The 18,844-nt window shown below is 38.4% G+C and overlaps 1 protein-coding gene across 4 annotated transcripts in view; it reads left to right on the top strand.

The window, feature by feature from the left end:
- Positions 1–18,844, top strand: part of TMEM117 (transmembrane protein 117) — a 561,967-nt gene that overhangs the window by 445,523 nt on the left and 97,600 nt on the right. For all 4 annotated transcript variants that reach the window (XM_061129506.1, XM_061129513.1, XM_061129509.1 and 1 more), the window contains one exon: positions 4,078–4,237. In XM_061129506.1, coding sequence (XP_060985489.1) covers positions 4,078–4,237 — 160 coding nt within the window. The remainder of the gene's footprint in view (positions 1–4,077; positions 4,238–18,844) is intronic.

The raw sequence follows: 18,844 nt of genomic DNA, 5'->3' as shown, positions 1-18,844 counted from the left end.
AACAAGGTCCTACTATATAGCACAGGGAACTGTATTCAGTACCCTGTGATAAACCATAATGGAAAATATGAAAAAGAATATATATGTATATGTGTGTGTGTGTGTGTGTGTGTGTGTGTGACTACATCACTTGGCTGTACAAGTGAAATTGACACAACATTGTAAATCAACAATTCTTCAATAAAATAAATTTTAAAAACAAAATAACTCCTTTGTGAATTTTGTAATAGGTGAGACTTGTGATTACTCATCAAACACTTATTTTAAAATCTCTGATTTTGTCACATAAAAATATGCCTCTGCATTAATATTTAATTTACAGTATCAGTTTACATCCTTAGACCAATGAAGTAACAGTAAATATGAATTCCTATGTAATCAACTGTCTTCACAAAAATAAGATTTCAGGTGTCTCTTGGGGAAAGTGTACCAATGACATTAAAAATACTAACATGAAACAAGTGCTCGGGGCTGGTGCACTGGGAAGACCCAGAGGGATGGGATGGGGAGGCAGGTGGGTGGGGGGTTCAGGATGGGGAACACATGTAAATCCATGGCTGATTCATGTCAATGTATGGCAAAAACCACTACAATACTGTAAAGTAATTAGCCTCCAACTAATAAAAATAAATGGAAAAAAAAAATACTAACCTATCAATCATAGGCTCAGACCAATAGGATGGATGCTGGCCTTAGAGCTGAAGTAACCCTGTTTCACCAAGACTTCACCGTCTTGTCCTGGATAACAGGAGGGTGGGGGAGCCTTGTGAAATAGGCAGAAAAGGACGAGCTTGAGAGAATTGGGATCCCAACCATTTACCAACCTGTATCAGACAGGGAAGCCTGGTATGCTGCAGTCTGTGGGATCGCAAAGAGCTGGAAAAGACTGGGTGACTGAACAACGGTCATACAGTGTATACTAAGAAGTATATATATTCATAGCATCCTTGTGAAGCACACATATGAAAAGCCAAGAGTGATGAGGAAATACCTTTATTACCAAAAAAGAGCTTCAAAAAATAGTCAATATCTATCTGTTCTTCATGAAAGTTGTTATATTCCTATTGACAAAAGAAATTGTAATTTAATTCAAATTTGCTTAAAGTTTTTCAAACTCAAGAAGACAAAAACAAATTGACTTAAAATTTGTTTAAAATTCCATTGTTCTTATGTTTGACTATATGATATTTGCAATTTCTTTCTGTTGTAGTTTAATAATTATTTAGGATTTATCTCATGCTCATTTAATCCATTTGGATTTCAGGAAACGCTCAAAAGATGTTCTAAACAGTAGCATAGATAATTTTTAACTTATACTTTGGAGATAACAAGTCAAGTTCTTTAGAATCTGCAATTTTAATAAATTTTAAGAAATTTTTATTTTCTAAAATTTAAAAAAAAGTATCTTTTCTATTCATAGGGTAAAAATTTAAAAACGAGTTTATTATATTCATTTTCTCAAAATATAACCTGTTCCAAATAGAAAATTGTAAAAAGGAAACTCCAAATTTCAGTTTAGAAATTTGTATTTTGTGCAATTGTTAAGAGAATTCTGGGATGGTTCATATTATTCCATTTCTTTTCTCTATTTTATTTATTCCTTTACGTTAAAATTATTTTCAGAATATTTTTTCTTTTTCATTTTTCTTCTTATAATTCAAAACAATATCTTTGTACAAAGATCACTCTGACCAGTTTTCCCAGCACCACTTGTTAAAGAGGTTGTCTTTTTTCCATTGTATATCCTTGCCTCCTTTGTCAAAGATAAGGTGTCCATAGGTTCGTGGATTTATCTCTGGGCTTTCTATTCTGTTCCATTGATCTATATTTCTGTCTTTGTGCCAGTACCATACTGTCTTGATGACTGTGGCTTTGTAGTAGAGTCTGAAGTCAGGCAGGTTGATTCCTCCAGTTCCATTCTTCTTTCTCAAGATTACTTTGGCTATTCGAGGTTTTTTGTATTTCCATACAAATTGTAAAATCCTTTGGTCTAGTTCTGTGAAAAATACCGTTGGTAGCTTGATAGGGATTGCATTGAATCTATAGATTGCTTTGGGTAGAATAGCCATTTTGACAATATTGATTCTTCCAATCCATGAACACGGTATGTTTCTCCATCTGTTTGTGTCCTCTTTGATTTCTTTCATCAGTGTTTTATAGTTTTCTATGTATAGGTCTTTTGTTTCTTTAGGTAGATATACTCCTAAGTATTTTATTCTTTTTTGTTGCAATGGTGAATGGTATTGTTTCCTTAATTTCTCTTTCTGTTTTTTCATTGTTAGTATATAGGAATGCAAGGGATTTCTGTGTGTTAATTTTATATCCTGCAACTTTACTATATTCATTATTTGAACCAGTCCTAATGAGATGGAGGAAGCTGGAGCCCCTTATACAGAGTGAAGTAAGCCAGAAAGATAAAGAACATTACAGCATACTAACACATATATATGGAATTTAGAAAGATGGTAACGATAACCCTATATGCAAAACAGAAAAAGAGACACAGAAATACAGAACAGACTTTTGAACTCTGTGGGAGAATGTGAGGGTGGGATATTTCAAAAGAACAGCATGTATACTATCTATGGTGAAACAGATCACCAGCCCAGGTGGGATGCATGAGACAAGTGCTCCAGCCTGGTGCACTGGGAAGACCCAGAGGAATCGGGTGGAGAGGGAGGTGAGAGCGGGGATCGGGATGGGGAATACGTGTAAATCTATGGCTGATTCATATCAATGTATGACAAAACCCACTGAAATGTTGTGAAGTAATTAGCCTCCAACTAATAAAAAAAAAAAAAAAAAAAGATCACTCTGAAAGCAGAGGCTCTATTACATTGGCAGATTGCATTTCCACTGCCCACATTTCAGATTCACTTTGAATATCAATATTATAGACCAATTTAAGTATTTTCTTTAAAACTTTATTTGATAATTGTTACAGTTTCAACAAATATTCTTTGAACTCCATCTGCATATAATTATGTAAGATTTTATGGAGGCTACAAAAATATGTGAAAGAAAAATCTCAGGCCCCTAATATCTTATGGGCTTCCCTAGTAGCTCAGATGGTAAAGAATCCACCTGCACTGTGGGAGGCCTGGGTTCGGTCCCTCGGTTGGGAAGATCCCCTGGAGAAGGGAATGGCTACCCACTCTAATATTCTTGCTTGGAGAATTCCATGGACAGAAGAACCTGGTGGGCTACAGTCCATGCATTCACAATGTCGGATATAACTGAGCAATTAACACACACAGTATCTTATAACTAGGGATGGGGGAATCAGACATTGTGTGACCTGGATAAGTCACTAGGCCCCAAGTGATCTGTGATATGAGTCCCATTAGAAGAGGCTATGCATTCAGCATGTAGAAGTGGTTCCTCTACAGAGCTCGTCAGGCTTTGGGGATGATGAAGGAGACCCATCTATCTATATCCTCTCTTTTGTAGGATGATCATGGAATTCAAGGACTTTATTACCCATCTGCTTTATGTATGTCTGCCACCTTCAGTAAAACAATGTATATATATAATGAGAGTTACAACCAATGCTCTCTTTGGAATATATAGTGCACTAAGTTGGGCTTCCCTGGTAGCTCAGATGGTAAAACGTCTGCCTACAATGCGGGAGACCCGGGTTCGATCCCTGGGTCAGGAAAATCCCCTTGAGAAGGAAATGGCAACCTACTCCAGTATTCATGCCCGGAAAATCCCATGGACGGAGGAGCCTGTGGGGGCCCCAGTCCATGGGGTCGCAAAGAGTCGGACACGACTGAGCGACTTCAGCTCAGCTCTGCTCAGCAAGTAAGGTTATTTATAATATTTTGTTGTAATTATTTGTATTATAATCAGTGCCTTATTTTTCTTTAGGAAAAACCTTGAAAGAGATACTATCATACCTTTTTCTAATTGCTTTTGAAAGAAAGCTCAAGTTGATTCTTTTTTCATCTTCCTTTTGGGGCCTATGCCTTAGGATAAGTACTTGGAAAAGGGTAGATGTTTAATACAGCAGATCATGTGCACTCCCCACTGTTTATATTATTACTCTAATGTTCTTTACTGTCGTGTTCTTTGCAGGACGGTTCTTTTTACTCTGACGTCTGTGGTTGTACTTGTCATTACAACTGACTGGATCAGCTGGGACAAACTGAATCGGGGATTTTTGCCCAGTGATGAAGTTTCCAGAGCCTTTCTGGCTTCTTTCATCTTGGTCTTTGACCTCCTTATTGTAATGCAGGTGAGTGTCTTTGTATTTTCTTCCTCTCCTGAAGCCACCCCAGGCGTTGTTCTCTGTATTATAAACATTATTCAGTGAAAGGCTCCATAAAGCTAGAGAAATGCATAGTTTACAGTTGCTATTAATGGCAACTTCTCTCATCATATTTTCAGCACTTTTACTGGGAGTATAAGCCAAATGGGCTTTTATGAGAGGGGCACCAAAAAGTCATTGTATGACCATTGCAAGGTGGCCCTGGAAACCATACAGAATGGTTTTGTTTTTTGGCCAAAGCTTCAGGGGAAAAAAAAAATCACTGTCATTTAGTAAATGGAAAGCTGCAGAGATGAGGATGATATAAAACCAACGAAGCCAGGATAAGCAATTGCCAAAGCAACTCAGGGTTTTAGAGCAGTTGAAATGGAATAATATAAAAATGCTTTTTCTGGTTATGGAAATTATCACTGTCTTTCAGTATTCACCGGAGATCATTCCATTTTTGTGTAAACAATATTTCTGCCCTGCTTAGCAACAGATTGTTTGTACAGTGGTTTTGTGCTAACCAGTGCTACTCATGTAATCTTCTGGTGTGAGTGCTTTGGGGTCTTAGGGATGTTCCTTTGAGTCAAGCAGAAAGAGACATTAACTATTACTTGGCACTTTGTCTTGTTCATTAAATGTCCATCCACTTGCTAGACATTTTCTCACTGCTTTCATAAGGCATTTTTGTGTTTTCCTCTCCAGAGGCATCGTAAGTCACCAGAACAAAGGCTCCATTGCTGAAGGGGAAATAAACTTCATTATGTTCAGAATTTATGTGAGATTTCACAGGATACTAGACTGGTTTTTCTCATTTCTAGAGGCAAAGAGATGCCTTTATAAAAGATATTCTTTAGTGTTTTGAAAGAGAATAACAATCTGTTTTGCTTTGTGGTTATTGTTGTTGTTTTTGAGGGGGGTTAGGTTTTTGTTTCTTTGTTTTGGTATATAACATAGCCCAGGCATGAGACTCAAGATAGTTCTTAGGATATATTAAAATTTTGTGCTGTGCTTAGTCACTCTGACTCTTTGCAACCCCATGGTCTGTACCCCACCAGCCTCCTACGTCCGTGGTGATATTCTGGGCAAGAATACTGGAGTGGGTTGCCATGCCCTCCTCCAGGCGATCTTCCCAACCCAAGGATGGAACCTAGGTCTCTTGCATTTTGCAGGAGTATTATTTACTGTCTGGGCCACCAGGAAATAGTATTATTTTAATGGATGAAAACTTAAAATACATTATTGTTTTTAAAAATTACATTGAATTATTGTCTCATCTGAAAATTAACATACATCTTTTTTATTTCCTGTGTGATGGTTTAGCGTAGTGAAAAAAGCCTTTAAGGAAGCCCTGGCAAGGTTCCCTGTCTCTCACTTGCTGTGGGACCTCCTCTGGATGTTTATAATATTGAGTTTATAGCACTTACACAATAGTGTGTCATGCGTTAGTTGTTTAAAGACTATTTTTATTTTCTTTCATCTAACACTCCTCTTAATGAATATACTATCATTTGTAAAATATCGACTTTGCCCAAGTGACCTACCGGTACCTCTTGAACCCATCTTAGTGTCAGAAGTATCCATAGCCAGGTAGACCATTATCTTTTCATTTGTATATGTGAGAGCATAAATGTCTTGATTTTATACTACCATCCACCACCTTTCACCTTCTTTTGTAGTTTTAATTATTCTTCCAATAGGTTCACTAAAATCAGGGATTGAAGTGGGAAAATGTAATGTTACAATTTGCAGATGTTATGGGTCACTCGAAGAGTATTTAATAAGAGAGAGATGGAAGGAAAGATAATCAGATTTATGCATGCAGAGTCAGCAGGATTTGGAAGGGAAAGGCATTCTAGATGCAGGAAATGGCATGAAAGTGTGGAGTCAGTAAATCTGAAGTGTTCAGAGTGGCCAGAACACCTTGACTGAAGATGGAGAATTTCTGGGGAGGAATGTATCAGTTTGGACTGTTTGAGCTACAAGTAACAATAACCCTGCCAAGCCAACTTCATCAAAGGAGAAAGGGGGAAATGTGTGGCTGCATGATGAGGCTGTCCTGCAGAATTAAAGAGGAGGTATGCAGCAGCATTTTAGTGGCACGTGAAAGCAGAGACTAAAGTGTAACAGGAAGCCCAGACCACGCTCTGATTCTCCAGCTCTCATCTTTTTTTCTTCACTTCTACTTTCTTACTCTCTTTTGCTGTAAAGCAGCTTTTTCAGCTTCCCAGTTCACATGGAAGAAGATGGCCACAGTCAACACCTGAGAGGGTGACCGCTCTCTGGCTGTTGGGTCTAACTCTGGATTCCAGGGAAGGAGTAGCAGGGACTGGATTGTCCTGCATCCACCTGTGTCCTGTTGGGAGTGAAGCAGTCCTAAAGACAATGGGGGAGAAGTTGGGCCTCAAAACCCAGATTAATAAATATCTAACACAAGGAGGAGTCGAAGATGAGGCCCCCCAGAGGAGGTCTGATTAAGTTCTTTGCCCTCTGCCTCAACCCTTAGTAAGCCAGCCAGGCATACTGATTCATCACTTGCTATGTCTCTTGAGGGCTTCCCAGATGGCTCAGTGGGTGAAGAATCTGCCTGTAGTGCAAGAGACACAGAAGCTGAGGATTCAATCCCTGGGTCAGTAAGATCCCCTGGAGAAGGGCATGGCAACCCACTCCAGTGTCCTTGCCTAGAGAATCCCATGGACAGAGGAGCCTGGCAGGCTACAGTCCATGGAGTCGCAAAGAGTTGAACATGACAGAAGCGGCTGAGCACGCATGCCTCTTGTAGCCTTATCTTTCCTTCTCATCCTCTGCCACCATTCCAGTCCTGACTCCTCTGTACTATTGTAAACTTATCTCCAGTTGAACCTTCTGCCTCCAGATGTCTCTTTGGCCCATATGCCCTATACAACTCACCCTCCTAAGCTTCCAGTCTGAAACATCATGGTGTATATGTCAGTTTTCAACCAAAAATATTGACAGTGACTCGCATTGTCAAAGAGTGAAGTCCGGACTCCAGGCGCTCTCTCAGTGCCCTGTGTGGTCTGACCTTACCTATTTATTCTCTCACATCTCTGATCTGGCTCTGCCCCAGCCCCGAGGACTGCTGCCTGACCCCAGCGGCTTTATTCCAGGATGTCTGTGATCCTCTGTTTCTTTCCCAGATCACGTCTCTCTCTCCTGCTCTGCCTGTTTAGACTTGACCATTGAATACCATTCCAATGCCCCCTCATTAAAACCATGGGATGACTTCTTCTTTGCAACTCCTGAAGCACATTTTACCCAACCTGCAAATCAGCATTTCACCTTTTCCTGCTTGGTAGAGCATACGCCGTTGCTTATAACTATCTATCCCTGGAGCCTCTCTAGCACAGAGCCTTACATGTGCAGCGAGAGACTCAGAGTAATAACTGTTTGATGAAGATAAAGTAGTGGCATTTTGGCACCGAGTTTCATGCAAACTTGGTCCCCGTCTGGGAGCATCATGTTGAAGTTCAAGGAACTAGTACATGTGGTGAGAGAGTGGATTTAAGGAATCAGAGCCTCAGAAGGCATATATATTCAAGCTTTTAAAAATATCTAACACAAACGTCCTAACAAGTCCATAACCAACTAAGCTCTGATCTAATCCACTTCATATCCACATATTTCTAACAAAAGAGAAATAGAAAAGTAGTAAAATTGCTGGAAATGGAGAAGTAGTTTTACTAAAAGGTTTTGCCTCATTAGAATTATTTAAGTGATTTAAAAGTAATCGATTCTAGGCTTTTATAATGGTAGGAAAATTCCACTTATACAATTGAAAGATATTTTAATGTTTGGTTAAAAAAAAGAAACCATTAGAATCTTATAGTATGGCTATAAAGATTTTAACAGAATTAGTAGGCCCATTCTGAATATTTTCAGAGAAAGTACAATTATTTATTTTTATGACTTTTAAATACATTTTTGTGAATACTATTTGTTGTATCACATTTTTCTGAGTTTTAGTAAATTTGCTAGAACTAAGGCATAAACAGATGCCAATAAACTATAACATGACTCATATAAATCACACGTTACTGTAGAACACAAGAAGTAAATTGTAAAGAACACTCCCTCTGAGGAAATCTTGTCTCAAATTTGTTTCTGTCATTTAACTTTTATATACTCCTTAAATTCCTTCCTTAAGTATTTAATCTGCAGTTATATTCCACCTGGGATTCCCTGATGGCTCAGGTGGTAAAAAAAAAAAAATCCACCTGCAATGCAGAAGACCTGGGTTCAATCCCTGGGTTGGGAAGATGCCCTGGTAGAGGGCATGACAGCCCATTCCAGTATTCTTGCCTGGAAAATCCCCATGGACAAAGGAGCCTGACAGGCTACAGTCCATGGTGTCACAAAGAATTGGATACAACTGAGTGACTAAGCACGTATATCCCACCTACTCATCGTTCTGCTAGATTGAAGAAAAGATATACCTAAGACATATAAGAATTAAAAACATATGTTGTCCGGTAAGCAAGGGATTCCCAGGTGGTGCTAGTGGTAACGAACCCATTTGCCAATGCAGGAGATATAAGAGATGTTGGCTTGATCCCCGTGTGGAGAAGATGCCCTGGAGGAAGGCATGGCAACCCACTCCAGTGTTCTTGCCTGGAGATCCCATGGACAGAGGAGCATGCTGGGCTATGGTCCAGAGAGTTTCAAAGAGTCAGACACAACTGAAATAACTTAGCACACACACACACACACACACACAGTAAGCAAAGAACAAAATGTGTCTTAGGGGTTCACCAAAAAAGAAAAATAAACAAAAGAGAGATAGCAGTGTAGACAGAACAGTAGGGAGAAGCTTCAGAGAAGAGATTAAATTAAGACAGGCATCTTGAATTTTAGAAGTCAGAACAAGGAACAAGAAAAATTTTCCAACTAGGAGTAGTATTGTAGTCATCAATGTGAGAACTCAGTTTTGTTCTATTAAGATAAGAAAACAAAACAAACAAACAAACAAAGATAAGAAAGCATTTAAAAATTCATTTCTAGTGTTCATCTTACCAGGTGCTGGAGACAGAGGATGGGGGAAAGGAGATCAAAGATCAGTAACACAGTGCATAGGAGTCTGTAGCTGCAGAGAGGAATTCGCAATTTAATGGAATAGATTTGAGTAGAGAAATAGAGATATTTGAAAAAGACTATATTTAGATGAATTATTCAGGTTGAAAGTAAAAATTCCTGCCTTGACACTTTTAAATTCAACTAACCCCCCCCTCCCAAGATCTAGTTGCTGATATGAAGGCTTTAGGAGAAGGAAATTCCTCTTCATAAGCTAGAGAACATTCTCAGGTTTTTACTAGACAAGAAGAGAGAGTGAGTGAAAGAAGGGAGAGAAAGGAAGAGAAGGAGGAGGAGAGGTGAGAGGCTAGAAAGATAGATATAGGCAGGAGTGAGTGGAGGAGCCAGTAAAATTTTCCAGTGTGTGTGAGTGTGTGGAGGTGGGCAGGATTAGGCACTGGTGATGACCACAGAGGCCAATGATGCTGTCAGTTCAGTTCAGTCACTCAGTTCTGTCCAATTCTTGGCAACCCCTTGGACTGCAGCACACCAGGCTTTCCTGTCCATCACCAACTCCCAGAGTTTGCTCAAACTCATGTCCATCAAGTCAGTGATGGCATCCAACCATCTCATCCTCTGTCGACCCCTTCTCCTCCTGCCTTCAATCTTTTCCAGCATCAGGGTCTTTTCAGATGAGTCAGTTCTTCACGTCAAGTGGCCAAAGTATTGGAGTTTCAACTTCAGCATCAGTCCTTCCAATGAATATTCAGGACTGATTTCCTTTAGGATGGACTGGTTGGATCTCCTTGCAGTCCAAGGGACTCTCAAGAGTTTTCTCCAACACCACAGTTCAAAAGCATCAATTCTCCAGCGCTCAGCTTTCTTTATAGTCCAACTCTCACATCCATACATGACTACCAGAAAAACCATAGCTTTGACTAGATGGACCTTTGATGGCAGAGTAATGTCTCTGCTTTTTAATATGTTGTCCCAGTGGGTCATAACTTTTCTTCCAAAGAGCAAGTGCCTTTTAATTTCATGGCTGCAGTCACCATCTGCAGTGACTTTGGAGCCCCAAAATATAAAGTTTGCCACTGTTTCCACTGTTTCCCCATCTATTTGCTACAAAATGATGGGACCAGATGCCGTGATCTTAGTTTTCTGAGTGTTGAGTTTAAGCCAACTTTTTCACTCTCCTCTTTCACTTCCATCAAGAGGCTCTTTAGTTCTTCTTTGCTTTCTGCGATAAGAGTGGTATCATCTGCATATCTGAGGTTATTGATATTTCTCCCAACAATCTTGATTCCAACTTGTGCTTCATCCAGCCCAGCGTTTCTCATGTACTCTGCATATAAGTTAAATAAGCAGGGTGACAATATACAGCCTTGATGTACTCATTTTCCTATTTGGAACCAGTCTGTTGTTCCATGTCCAGTTCTAACTATTGCTTCCTGACCTGCATACAAGTATCTCAAGAGGCAGATCAGGTGGTCTGGTATTCCCATCTGTTTCAGAATTTTCCAGTTTGTGGTGATCCACATAGTCAAAGTCTTAGGCATAGTTGATAAAGTAGAAATAGATGTTTTTCTGGAACTCTCTTGCTTTTTTGATGATGTCAACAGATGTTGACAATTTGATCTCTGGTTCCTCTGCCTTTTCTAAAACCACCTTGAACATCTGAAAGTTCACAGTTCACATATTATTGAAGCCTGGCTTGGAGAATATTTAGTCATTACTTTGCTAGTGTGTGAGGTGATATATCTGTTGTTAAATTTTCATTTATTCTTAGTTTATCATAAATGCTTTGCATAACTGAACTCTGATGGATTGGTGTGGGAAGATTAAAAAACTGTTGAGCTTCACAGCTGGATTGGTATAGCCTAGCATCAAGATAGCATCTGTTGAATAAAGAACCCCGGAGGTGGAGGAAGTCATAAGTTAAATTGCTGGAATTTACAGGTAAATGCGGGGAGGTTTTGAACACATATGTGTTTCCTTGAACTTTTCTTCTCTTTAACAGCGTGTGCTTTAGAAATCTTCTCACTTCACCTTGTGTGATTCTTAGATATATATATATGTGTGTGTGTGTGTGTATATATGTATGTATGTATGTATATATATATATATAAAATATGCATATAGATAGATAATATGGATTAAATATTCATTGTATATGTAATAGCTTTATGTATTTCAGGGTGATGGGAGAAATCTTTTAAAAGAGAGACTTTTAGAGGGAAAAAAGAAAGATTCAAGGATTATATTTTGGTGAATACGTGTGAAAACACTGTTGATGCATCTTTTCAATGCTTCTCTTTCTTGTAATTTATCTATGCACCTGCCTATTACTTTCATACTTACATACCTACTTTCCTCCTATAACATGTGAGCTCAATGAGAGGAAATGTATTTTTTCATTTTCACAGCTAATTCATGTTCAGTACATTGCAGCTTTACCATAAATACTTTGCTGAATGAAAGAGTAAATAAAGGGATGAACATAACATTATTTCCAGAAAGTCGAAGAATATGAGATTTTTCAAGAAGTAAAATGTTTATGAACAGCAGGAGAATGAACCATCAATACTATCAGATTAGGTCATTTCCACTGAAGTATGATCCTACAGTAATTAAATATCCAAATAAAAATCTGAATAAAATGCTCAGTTAAATATTAAAAAGGACTCTTTGGTCTAGTTGGAAAGCACTTAAAGAGAAGTAATATTTCCTGGAAAGTAATTATTAATGCACTGAAAAAATAATTATGAAGATTACATTCAACAATCACTTCACTGAATTACATTTACAAATCTAAATTGTATTTCTTTTCTGTCCCATGAATAATTGACTATTTAAAAAAATAGACATTGTATCTTTTGATAGACTTTATTTAAAAACTCTGTTCACCTGACTTTGGTAGGGCACTTGTTTTGAGAGTGGAATCAGTTCCTTTAGAACATGGGGCAGAGCAACAAGCATGAAGCTATTTTAATTAACTAGCCATAGTGTTTTGACAAGTTGGCATATATTTTTAGGATGAGTTATTTCAACTGTTTTGTTTACAGCTTACTTAGAAAGGGTTGTTTAAATGTCTGTCCTCCAGTTTTAGCATCTTCTTCAGCTTTGGGAATACTTTATATAACTTTCTTCAAAGTATTTAAAACTCCTCTTCACATTTGTTTTATATCTTTATTTTCCTTATGCAATGTCTACACTCCCATTTGAAGACACAGTAAAGGTAATTTCTGTGATAGGTCGACATGATGACATGAAATAAAGATTTATCTTTTAAATAATACCTAGATTAACTATAAATGCTGGTTCTCTTCATGATATGTGTCTAGGAGATCTAATCACAGCTTTATTGTCCCCATTTTGTGCTTCTGACATCATTGTTGGTCCAAGTGGATAATAGAGACGTTCAAGTTGTAGCCCCATTTAAATGCTTCAGACCCCGAGGTATTTTGTTTAAAAAGAAAAGTTAGAGGATCATCTCAGAGGGGAACCTCAATATGTTAATTAGTATTCCCAGAAACTGGTCTCCAAATAGCAGACAGACTTACCATAAGTCATGTCCATGCAGCATGACGGAGGCCAACCCAGCAGGTAGGAGGTGCCAGAGAACAGATTTTGGCAGAAGGTGATAGGTAAACTGGAAGCATTGGGGTTATCAGGCCAAATAAAATTTAGGATTCAATTACAGGTATATGACAAACACACTCACTCGAAAACAAAACTAATAGTCTGGTTAGCATATGAAATAGATCACAGTTTTGAAACAAGCAGGAAGATCTATGAGGGATTATCGTGAGCAGGAAAGATCATGCAAGTCTTTTTGGATAATGTGGGGGAGAATGTAACTTGAAGGAATTATAAGATTTGTTTAAGCAAGTGGAAAATAGAGACATTCAAGTTGTAGCCCCCTTTAAATGCTTCAGACCCCAAGGTATTTTGTTTTTTAAAAAAAAGCTAGAATATGATTTTTTAAAACTAGGAAGATATAAATTCTATGCTATTGCACTTGAGCAGTAATTTTTTCAAAGCCACACTGAGGCAGCAAAACAGAACTCCGTTAAATTAGTATTTTTCCAGTGGATGCATTGTTTTCAGGTGCTGTGGAATGATCAGTGCTTGATCATCACTCCTAAAGAGTGTTCCAGCCTTGGACCCTACCCATCTTTGTGCATATGTATCTGGTTCTCCCTGGACCTCATGTATTGTGTTGCCACTTGTCATTGCATCAATTATACATGATAAAACAAAGTGTAATATTGAAGACTAACACAGTCAGTCATTTCATCAGACCCTCAGCTTCACTGGGGCAAGTTTCAAACTGGAAGTATTATACTACAGGTCAGAGTTTTATAGGTTTGTTGGAGGAGGTGATGAAGAGGATGTGACCCCACCAGTTGACCCACAGGTGGGATCTAGCACTTGAAAGGCTCCTCTCTGCTTCTCTGTGTTTGTATATCTCCTGTCCACATCATTCCCATAGTGCAAGCCATTTTCAAAGGAGCAGTCTTGAGAGAGCAAAGTGTAGTTGAGACCATGTGATAGGTAGTTTCTGAGTCAAAGGTCCATTAACTTTGGAGTTGGACATGCAAGATGAGCCTTGAGGAATACTGGGTAGAAACTAATGTAAAAGGCTAGCATTCACTGAGCACTTACTATATTCTGGGCAAAGACCTGGATGCTTAGGCACACAATATCTTATTTAATCTTCTCAACCCCTCCTACAGGATTGATAGTGTTATTGTCTATAATTTAACAAATGAGAAAAGTGGGAACTGCCCAAGGTACACAGAGTCTGACTTCAGCAGAATTGGGATTTAAAAAAGCACAACTGTTATGATTCCAAAGTCTATAGTTTTTTCAGATCTTGTAGTATTGTGCATATCAAATTAATTAATATACACAAATATACTCAAGTAATGTCCAAAGCAAAGCCCTTGACATATAGCAGGAAGCTTCGTGAATGAAGGGAACACTCCTGCAACAGGCTAGAGGCAGGACTCTAAAGTGTGATCTTGGTTAAGTCACTTCATTTTTTCTCATCTACAGCGTGACAATGTTTTCCTGACCCATGTTATTTTTATGATAGTCTTAAAAAGGTACTTGAAGTGTGATATTTTTACATATTAAAATTATATAATCTGGTTAGAGGAAAATAATTTGGTTAAGAAGTATTTCAGAGTTATTTTGTGAATTACAATTAATCATTTAGGCTTCTTTTGATCTTAGCTACGTGGCTCAAGGGTAAAGAATGTGCCTGCAATGCAGGAGAGTCAGGAGACGTAGTTTTGATCCCTGAGTTGGGAAGATCCCCTGGAGGAGGAAATGACAACCCTCACTAGTGTTTGGCTTTTTTTTTTTAATATTTATTTGTTGATTGGTTGATTTTCTAATTGCTTTACAGATGGTGTTGGTTTCTGCCAAACATTAACATGAGTCAGCCATAGGTGTACATATGTTCTCTCTCTCCTGAGCCTCCCTCCTCTCTCCCTCCCTATTCCACCCCTCTCAGTTGTTACAGAGCCCTAGTTTGAGTTCACCAATCATGCAGCAAATTCCCATTGCTTATCTGTTTTACATATGGTAACATATGTTTCCATGTTACTCTCTACATATATCCCACCCATTCCGTCCTCCCCCTGCAGCTGTAGTTTCTGAGTCAAATGTCCGTTCACTTTGGAGTTGAACATGCAAGATGAGCCTTGAGGAATATTGAGTAGATAGTGGCTCAAAGTCCAGCCTAGTCTAGTTATCCTAGAGATTGGGTCCATTACCTGGAGCCCATAATAAGAACGTTTTTTAGTGGAAATGACAAACAAGCTATGAAGAAGGGCAGAATTTGCAATGTAAACAAAACTGGGCTAAAAAGAAAACAAGGATGAAGAGAGAAAAGGAGGCAGGGAAACAGAAAGTGTCAAGAAGTCTGTTCTCTATGTCTGTGTCCATTGCTGCCCTGCAAGTAATTTCATCAGTGCCATCTTTCTAGATTCCATATATATGTGTTAGTATACAGTATTTGTTTTTCTTTCTCTGACTTATTCCACTCTGTATAATAGGCTCTAGGTTTATCCACAGCATTAGAACTGGCTCAAATATGTTCCTTTTTATGCTGAGTAATATTTCATCATATATATGTTACCACACCCACAGCTTTTTTAACATTCATCTGCTGATGGACATCTAAGTTGCTTCCATGTTCTACCTATTATAAATAGTGCTGTAATGAACATCGAGGCACATGTGTCTTTTTCAATTTTGGTTTCCTCAGGGTATATGCCTAGTAGTAGGATTGCAGGGTCATATGTTGGTTTTACTTCTAGTTTTTTAACGAATCCTCATACTGTCTTCCATAGTGGCTGTATCAATTTACATTCCCACCAACAGTGCAAGAGCGTTCCCTTTTCTCCACACTCTCTCCAGCATTTATTGTTTATAGACTTTTTGATGATGGCCATTCTGACCGGTATAAGGTAATATCTCAATGTAGTTTTCATTTGCATTTCTCTAATAAAAAGCAATGTTGAGACTCTTTTCATGTGTTTGTTAATCATCTGTACGTCTTCTTTGGAGAAATGTCTGTTTAGGTCTTTTCCCCACATTTTGATTGGGTTGTTTGTTTTTCTGGTATTGACTTGTATGAGCTGCTTTTATGTTTTGGAAATTAATCCTTTGTCAGTTGTTTCATTTGCTATTATTTTATCCCAATTTGAGGGTTGTCTTTTCACCTCATTTATAGTTTCCTTTGCAGTGCAAAAGCTTTTAAGTTTAATTAGATCCCACTTGTTTATTTTTGTTTTTATTTCCATTACTCTGGGAGGTGGATCATAGAGGACCTTGCTGGGATTTATATCATAAGAGTGTTCTGCCTGTGTTTTCCTCTATTTTATAGTTTCTAGTCTTGCATTTAGGTCTTTAATCCATTTTGAATTTATCTTTGCCACACTAGTATTCTTTCCAGGAAAATCCCATGGACAGAAGAGCCTGAAAAGCTATAGTCCATAGGGTTGCAAAGGGTTGGACACAACTGAACTACTGAGCACACATACACACAGAAAACTATAGTAATGTGATGATATATAAAGAGGCTGAAGTCTCAGTGTATTGCCTCCATAATCTGCTAATAGAGATGTACACTAAGGGGATGATTGAAACCCTTACCTGTTTGGAAGAATCACCAAAACTTACAAAAGTGTGAATTCTCTGACTATAGGGAGATTGGCAGAAGTTTCTCATTTAGAAGTATACAGTGGGGCCGAGGGATCACTAGGCATTACAGATGATTCTTGTGACTCCAGTTACCTGGGAACCACTTAAAAATGCAGATTTTCAGGTCTTCTTGTAGCTAGAGGATTTGGCCTGTGAATATGAGTTTTTATTTGCTCAAATGGATTTCTCTGAAACTGATTGTTCTAAGGTAATGCCCTAGTTATAAGTTCTGTAGTTACTACCATTCAGATGGCTATGCATAAAATTACATAAAGGAACCCCAAGAAAATTCACATTGCCAGATGGTACTCAGAATTTATCACATTTGATGAAGTTTGGGGAATTATTCTGAATTTTGCATTTCCCCAATAAAAATACATCATTCTTGTGGTGCATATTGTAAAAAACTGAACAGTTAACATTAAATATGTATGTGTTGCATTTTTCTCTAATTTTTTATGAAAATATATTTCTTAAATATCCCTTTGCTAAAAAATATATTTCTGAGATACTTACCATTTATTTGTTTAATATTTGTTTGATAGCTGAGTACATTTAATTGGCAAGTTGAGAAGAATAGAATAGCATGAAACCAAAGAAGTATACATTTCTCAGTTTTATAATACATTTCTACATAAAAGTGTGCCTGGGGAAAGCAATGAAAATTGGTTGTTTATAATTATTTTCATTCCTTCTAAAGTGACTAGGTGCCAAGGAATATCTTTTGTTTTAATGAATAGGATGATGGATGCAAAATTAGGAAACTCAGGGACGTAGAGGGGCTTCCTGCATATGCAGTAGGATGGTAGGAGCCAGGAGCTTAGAAGGAGTTGTTGGGGGGAAAGAAAGAGAGAAGACATAGAGACGGCAGCTGCTACAGGTAACAGAACTTAGGAGAGAGAGAGGATTTTCTGGAAAGTTTGGTTCTATCATACGCAGTGTTATATCCAGCTTCTCAATGAAATTTCAAAATATACATAATATTCTCTAATCCTTTTGGCATTATTTTCCCCCTGTCCCATCCTCCTATTTTCAGTTCAAGATGGGCTTCTGGGCAAGATTCAGGGAAAGGACAAGGTCATGGAGGCCAAGATATATTCTGATTATACACATATGAAAATAAGTGGGTCCTTACATGTAATGAGTAAGTGCAGAAATAAGATCGGATGGGGACATTCACTTTATCTTATGACTGCCTGTTAATTATTGAATATTTGAAATTCTTTCCTGTTTCATTTCCATGGGACTACCTATTAGCACAAAGACAAATTATATGTTTCTTTCCTCTCACGGCCTTGATATATCAGTATACCCTGAGGTTCTTCCCTAGCCTCTTTATCTTTTTTCCCAGATATTTTTCCAAGATAGTTTCCTCCCCATCATGGCATAAAGTCCTCCATTTAAGCTGGTCTTTCTCTAATCTTTCTCAAATCTAGATGCCTCTGCTGAATGTCAGATTTGGATATCTAACTGCCCACTACCTATATACTCCTAGGTGTTCCATGAACTTCTCTGGGTTTTAAAACAAACCAATCATGAATCCCTCAGACTACTATCAACTTAGTCACTCAAGTGAAAAAAAACCCCAAACTAGAAAATATAAAACATGTTTCCCTCTCACCTACCTTCCAGCCAACAGTCAAGCTTAAGCCTTCTTTTTGCTAAACATCTCTTGAATTTGTTTCTCCTGTACACCCTTATATAAACCTCTGCTTCAGTTTATGTGCTCAGTTACTTCAGTCATGTCCAACTCTCTGCGACCCTATGGACTGTATCCTGCCAGGCTCCTCAGTCCACGGAGATTCTCCAGGCAAGAATACTAGAGTGGGTTGCTGTGCCCTCCTCCAGGGGATCTTCCCAACCCAGGGATTGAACCCGTGACCCTTATGTCTTCTACACTGGTAGGCAGGTTCTTTACCACTAGTACCACCTGGGAAGCTCCTGCTTCAGTTTGGGTTACCATCAACTTTCACTTATATGAGTACAATACCGTTTCTCTTTTTTTAGGCTTATTCCATTTCTCCAAAATAATCTTTTTCACATAAAAATTTGATCCTGAGAATTCTTCAAATTTTTCACACACTACTGGGCTTTTTATCATCTAATCCATGCCATGCTGCTGGCTTCTTCCTGGCCTTCACCCTCCCTTCCCTCCCATCCCCCACCATTTACAGCTTCAGTTCAGTTCAGTTCAGTCCAGTCGCTCAGTCATGTCCAACTCTTTGCGACCCCATGAACCTCAGCACACCAGGCCTCCCTGTCCATCACCAACTCCCAGAGTCCACCCAAACCCATGTCCATTGAGTTGGTGATGCCCTCCCACCATCTCATCCTCTGTCGTCC

The sequence above is a fragment of the Dama dama genome, chromosome 3, assembly GCF_033118175.1.
Source record: "Dama dama isolate Ldn47 chromosome 3, ASM3311817v1, whole genome shotgun sequence".
Classification (NCBI taxonomy): Eukaryota; Metazoa; Chordata; class Mammalia; order Artiodactyla; family Cervidae; genus Dama; species Dama dama.
The sequence above is the reverse complement of the archived record's forward strand: the minus strand, read 5'-3'. Positions and strand labels throughout refer to the sequence as shown.